At 44.5% G+C, this 6,508-nt stretch overlaps 1 protein-coding gene across 1 annotated transcript; it reads right to left on the reverse strand.

Annotated features, from left to right (window-relative positions):
* Positions 1-763: 763 nt before the first annotated feature.
* LOC311117516 (L-proline trans-4-hydroxylase-like) lies at positions 764-6,242 on the reverse strand (the record flags this gene model as incomplete). Its single annotated transcript, XM_084192437.1, has 6 exons — positions 764-841; positions 1,031-1,135; positions 3,049-3,188; positions 3,972-4,063; positions 4,361-4,646; positions 6,113-6,242. The coding sequence occupies 6 exons, from the start codon at positions 6,240-6,242 to the stop codon at positions 764-766; spliced, it is 831 nt and encodes a 276-aa protein (XP_084048563.1).
* Positions 6,243-6,508: the final 266 nt, after the last annotated feature.

Raw genomic sequence — 6,508 nt, forward strand, 5'->3', positions numbered from 1 at the left:
GTGTTGCTACCATGTTGTGTTGCTACCATGTTGTTTTCATGTTGTGTTGCTACCATGCTGTGTTGTCGTGTTGTGTTGCTACCATGTTGTTTTCATGTTGTGTTGCTACCATGCTGTGTTGTCATGTGTTGCTGCCATGCTATGTTGTTGTCTTAGGTCTCTCTTTATGTAGTGTTGTGTTGTCTCTCTTGTTAGGATGTGTGTTTGGTCCTATATTTATATATATATATATTTTTTTTTTATCCCCCGTCCCCGCAGGAGGCCTTTTTTGTCTTTTGGTAGGCCGTCATTGTAAATAAGAATTTGTTCTTAACTGACTTGACTAGTTAAATAAAGGTTAAATAAATAAAGTAAACAAATAGTGGCGGCACAGCAGGAAGTCATAAAGGTGAACACAGCAGGAAGTCATAAAGGTGAACACAGCAGGAAGTCATAAAGGTGAACACAGCAGGAAGTCATAAAGGTGAACACAGCAGGAAGTCATAAAGGTGAACACAGCAGGAAGTCATAAAGGTGAACACAGCAGGAAGTCATAAAGGTGAACACAGCAGGAAGTCATAAAGGTGAACACAGCAGGAAGTCATAAAGGTGAACACAGCAGGAAGTCATAAAGGTGAACACAGCAGGAAGTCATAAAGGTGAACACAGCAGGAAGTCATAAAAGTGAACACAGCATCATTAGGTTGCTCTAAGTAGCAGACAGTAATGCAGTAATGGGATCAGTATGGTTATGGTTGTAGTTGTGGTGTGAGGCTCATCACAACTAGGTGGAGAAGTGACTGAACTGGTCTGATCCACTGGCCAGCACTGTAGCATGGAAACGCCTGGGACGGTCTGGGTCCTGCAGAGAGAGACAGAGAGAAACACAGTGGTCAGGTATGCAATGAGTCTTATCTCTGCAAAAGCATTGGAACAGAGTTTTCGTCTATTTTCAAAAAGCATAATCAGGGAACAGGCCTCCAATTCCACAGATAACCTTCAGAGAAAGAGATATAGACACAGGTAGGGACGTATCGACAGTAGTTCTCACCTGTATGGGATAGGCACAGGTAGGGACGTATCGGATCACGAAGCCACAGCGTCTCCTCTGGGATGTGTTGGGGTCACTGGCGTGGACCAGGAACCCATCATGGATCTGATTGGGTTAACATCAACATCAAGTCACAATCCCAAATTATTTCTTATTCCTTGTACAGCACTATTAGTGAGAAACATAATATAGTTGTAAAAGTATAGAGAAAGCCCAGTGTATTTCCCTGTAATAGTATGAAAAAATTAAATAATAATATTAATTATGCACTCACTAACTGGATAAGAGCGTCTGATAAATGACTAAAATGTAAAAAATGTAATACAGAATGTCCAGTAGGACTTGGGATGGGAGGTGTTGCCCCTGACAACCTCCAGTAGGACTTGGGATGGGAGGTGTTGCCCCTGACAACCTCATTCTGTAAGATAAACAACGTCTTCAGAAAGTATTCACACCCCTTTACTTTTTCCACATTTTGTTGTGTTACAGCCTGAATTTAAAATTGATTAAATTGAGCTTTTTTTGTCACTGGCCTACACACAATACCCCATAATGTCAAAGTGGAATTATGCTTTTAGAAATGTGTACAAATTAATAAAAAATGAAAAGCTGAAATGTATTGAGTCAATAATTATTCAACCCCTTTGTTATGGCAAACCTAAATAAGTTCAGGATTAAAACAAATCTTAACAAGTCACATAATAAGTTGCATGAACTCACTCTGTGTGCAATACTAGTGTTATCTTTATTTATATATATTATTCAAATTTTACCCCCTTTTTCTCCCCAATTTCGTGGGTACGATCTTGTCTCATCGCTGCAACTCCCCAACGTGCTCGGGAGAGGCGAAGGTCGAGTCAAGCGTCCTACAAAACAGCTTCTTAACACCCGCTTTCTTAACCTGGAAGCCAGCTGCACCAATGTGTTGGAGGAAACACCGTCCAACTGACAACCGAAGTCAGCCTGCAGGCGCCCGGCCCGCCACAAGGAGTCGCTAGAGCGCGATGAGCCAAGTAAAGCCCCCCACGGCCAAACCCTCCCCTAACCTGGACGACGCTGGGCCAATTGTGCACCACCCTACGGGACTCCTGGTCACGGCCGGTAATGACACACCCTGGGATCGAACCCCAGGCTGTAGTGACACCGCAACACTGCGATGCAGTGCCTTAGACCGCTGCATCACTCGGGAGGCCACAATAATACTGTTTCATATGATTTTTGAATTACTACCTCATCTCTGGACCCCACACATACAAAGAAGGGCCCCTATTGGATGATGGGTAAAAAAAAAAAAAGCAGACATTGAATATCCTATGCTTGTAATCATTAAGGACTGGGCAATTTTTCAGGATAAAAAAATTAACGGAATGGAGCTAAGCACAGGCAAATCCTAGAGGAAAACCTGGTTCAGTCTGCTTTCCACCAGACACTGGGAGATGAATTCACCTTTCAGCAGGACAATAACCTAAAACACAAGGCCAAATCTACACTTGAGTTGCTTACCAAGAAGACAGTGAATGTGCCTGAGTGACCGAGTTACAGTTTTGACTTAAATATACATTAAAATCTATGGCAACACTTGAAAATGGCTGTCTTGCAATGATCAACAACCAACTTAACAGAGCTTGAAGAATTTTGAAAAGAATCAGGGGTAAATGTTGCATAATCCAGGTGTGGAAAGCTCTTAGAGAAACCCAGAAAGACTCACAGCTGTAATCGCTGCCAAAGGTGCTTCTACAAAGTATTGACTCAGGAGTGTGAATACTTATGTAAATGAGATATTTCTGTATTTCATTCTCAAATAATTTGCCACAATTAAAATATTGTGTGTAGATGGGTGAAGAAAACAAATCATTTTGAATTCAGGCTGTAAAACAACAACATGTGGAATAAGTCAAGGGGTATGAATACTTGCTGAAGGCTCTGTATCTGGATTCATGTTTGCTGACATTTGTTATTCATAAAAATAAAAATGTTATCTAAAAAAATAACCCCCAGTAGGGGGCGGTGTGACTTACAGACATCTGCCCGGCCTGCAGGGGGCAGAGTATAGCGTTGTCCGTTTGCACCAGCTCCTCAGGGATCTCCTGGTTGACTGACAGCATGTTGCCAGGGCGGGGGGAGAGGTGGTGGGGCAGCAGGCCGGAGCAGTGGCTGCCTGGAGGAGGAAGGGGGGAGGAGATAGGAGGAGAGGGGAAGGAGAGGGGAGGAGAGCGGAGGGGAGGAGAGGGGAATGAGACAGGAGAAGAGAGGAGGAGAGGAGAGGAGAGGAGAGGAGAGGAGAGGAGAGGAGAGGAGAGGAGAGGAGAGGAGAGGAGAGGAGAGGAGAGGAGAGGAGAGGAGAGGAGAGGAGAGGAACGGAGAGGAACGGAGAGGAGAGGAGAGGAGAGGAGAGGAGAGGAGAGGAGAGGAGAGGAGAGGAGAGGAGAGGAGAGGACCAGGCACAGGACAGAAGAGGAGAGGAGTGGAGATGGGAGTGGAGGGGAGGAGAGGAGAGGGGGAACGAAACGTGCTATCAGATGCTTTTCTGCTTCACTCAGCCAGCATAGCAATTTCCCCTACGATTACAAATGGCTTAACTGAGTCTGCACCTCACCAATGCACGTTTTAAAAACAGTTGTGCATTTCAGGGGGGAGGAGGGGGGAGGAGAGGGGGATGAGAGGAAAGAGAACACTTTACTAACCACACAGACTCTAGTCTTCTGTTTGTCTATAAAAAATACATCTTATTCCAGTCATTTACATGCTAGAATGACAGAAAGAGGTTTTCAGAACACTAACCAAACATGGCTAAGTGCAGCTAAATATTTTGAGGAGACATTTAAGTATTTATTTATCTAGCTGTGGCACCAATTAGAACTCTCATGTAGGAAACTGAACTGTCCGTTTCTGGAAACTGAATTATTTGTTGAGTTTCAGGCGGTCAGGGGAGCTGCAGTACCTGGGATGACCTTCAGGGCTCCGTTTTCTGCCACGGAGTCGTCTAGAGCCAGCCACACAGACAGGACTGGACCCCCAGCTATTCCCCAATACCTGGATGAACCAGACAGCTGGTGAGTAAATACTTATCATTACTCAAACCGCTTACTCCATAACTGACTGTAGAAGTGTCGTAGTAGTAGTCATAGTAGGAGGAGTACTGTAGTACTGTAGTAGAAGAAGTAGTATTGTGGTAGTAGCAGTAGTATGGTAGTAGTACTGTAGTAGTAGTAGTAGTAGTAGTAGTAGTAGTAGTAGTAGTAGTAGTAGTAGTAGTAGTATTTTACTAATTTTGAAGTACTTTGTAACTGACAGTAGTATTAGTATTGTAATAGTATTAGTAATGTCCACCTCATATCCTGGTGCCAGGCCACGAAGGGCAGCCCAGTCTCACTCTGTTGGTCCTTCTCTGATGACCTCACTTCCTCCTCACTGGTCCGAGTGATGACGTCATTTCCTGCCTGTGTGGCTGTGGGGGTTGTTGGGTATTTGCAGATGAAGCGTGAGTCTAGCAGGATGACATCAGAGCCCAGGATGGACTGTACTACCTGCAGGATGTGGGGGTGTTTGGCCAGGCCCATCACCCAGGGGTACCTCAGGTGCACGTTGTGGAGACTGTACTGGGTGTACTCCTCACCTGAAGTCAGGTAGACACAGGTAGATATCATTCAATACAGGTAGACACAGGTAGATATCATTCAATACAGGTAGACACTGGTAGATATCATTCAATACAGGTAGACACAGGTAGATATCATTCAATACAGGTAGACACATGTAGACATCATTCAATACAGGTAGACACAGGTAGATATCATTCAATACAGGTAGGCACAGATAGATATCATTCAATACAGGTAGGCACAGATAGATATCATTCAATACAGGTAGGCACAGATAGATATCATTCAATACAGGTAGGCACAGATAGATATCATTCAATACAGGTAGACACAGGTAGACATCATTCAATACAGGTAGACTCAGGTAGATATCATTCAATACAGGTAGACTCAGGTAGATATCATTCAATACAGGTAGACACAGGTAGATATCATTCAATACAGGTAGACACAGGTAGATATCATTCAATACAGGTAGACACAGGTAGATATCATTCAATACAGGTAGACACAGGTAGATATCATTCAATACAGGTAGACACAGGTAGATATAATTCAATACAGGTAGGCACAGATAGATATCATTCAATACAGGTAGACACAGGTAGATATCATTCAATACAGGTAGACACAGATAGATATCATTCAATACAGGTAGACACAGGTAGACATCATTCAATACAGGTAGACACAGGTAGATATCATTCAATACAGGCAGACACAGGTAGATATCATTCAATACAGGTAGACACTGGTAGATATCATTCAATACAGGTAGACACTGGTAGATATCATTCAATACAGGTAGACTCAGGTAGATATCATTCAATACAGGTAGACACTGGTAGATATCATTCAATACAGGTAGACACTGGTAGATATCATTCAATACAGGTAGACACTGGTATATATCATTCAATACAGGTAGACTCAGGTAGATATCATTCAATACAGGTAGACACAGGTAGATATCATTCAATACAGGTAGACACTGGTAGATATCATTCAATACAGGTAGACTGAGGTAGATATCATTCAATACAGGTAGACTCAGGTAGATATCATTCAATACAGGTAGACACTGGTAGATATCATTCAATACAGGTAGACTCAGGTAGATATCATTCAATACAGGTAGACTGAGGTAGATATCATTCAATACAGGTAGACTGAGGTAGATATCATTCAATACAGGTAGACACTGGTAGATATCATTCAATACAGGTAGACTCAGGTAGATATCATTCAATACATGTAGACACAGGTACAGACCACTCCATCCCTCCATCCCACTTCCTTCCCTGGCTCTCAACGCTCCCTCTCCTCACCCCCTGCCCCTCAGTCTCCCCTCTCTACTCACCTAGACACAGGTACATACCATTCAATACATTACATATAAAGCATACTATCATGATGATATTACAGACGTCTTGACCTCTGACCCCTCCCTCCCCCTCCTCCCTCTCCCCTCTCCACTCACCGAACTCTCTCTCCAGGTGGTTGAAGGCTTGTCTGGCTTCTCTCAGCTCTGTGTCGTCCAGGACCGGTACAGCAGAGAGGAATCCCTGCTGGTTATAATGCTCCTGCAGCTGACTCAGTGACACACTCATCTCTGGATAGGCTGTGGGGCGGTTCTGTGCTGTGGGGCGGTTCTGTGGTGTGGGGTGGTGCTGTGGTGGGGTGGTGCTGTGGTGTGGGGTGGTGCTATGGTGTGGGGTGGGGTGGTGCTGTGGTGTGGTGTGGGGTGGGGTGGTGCTGTGGTGGGGTGGTGCTGTGCTGTGGTGTGGGGTGGGGTGGTGCTGTGTGGGTGGTGCTGTGTGGGTGGTGCTGTGGGATGGTGCTTTGGGGTGGTGCTGTGGGGTGGTGCTGTGGGGTG

The sequence above is a fragment of the Coregonus lavaretus genome, assembly GCF_964263955.1.
Source record: "Coregonus lavaretus genome assembly, contig: HAP1_SCAFFOLD_5057, whole genome shotgun sequence".
Classification (NCBI taxonomy): Eukaryota; Metazoa; Chordata; class Actinopteri; order Salmoniformes; family Salmonidae; genus Coregonus; species Coregonus lavaretus.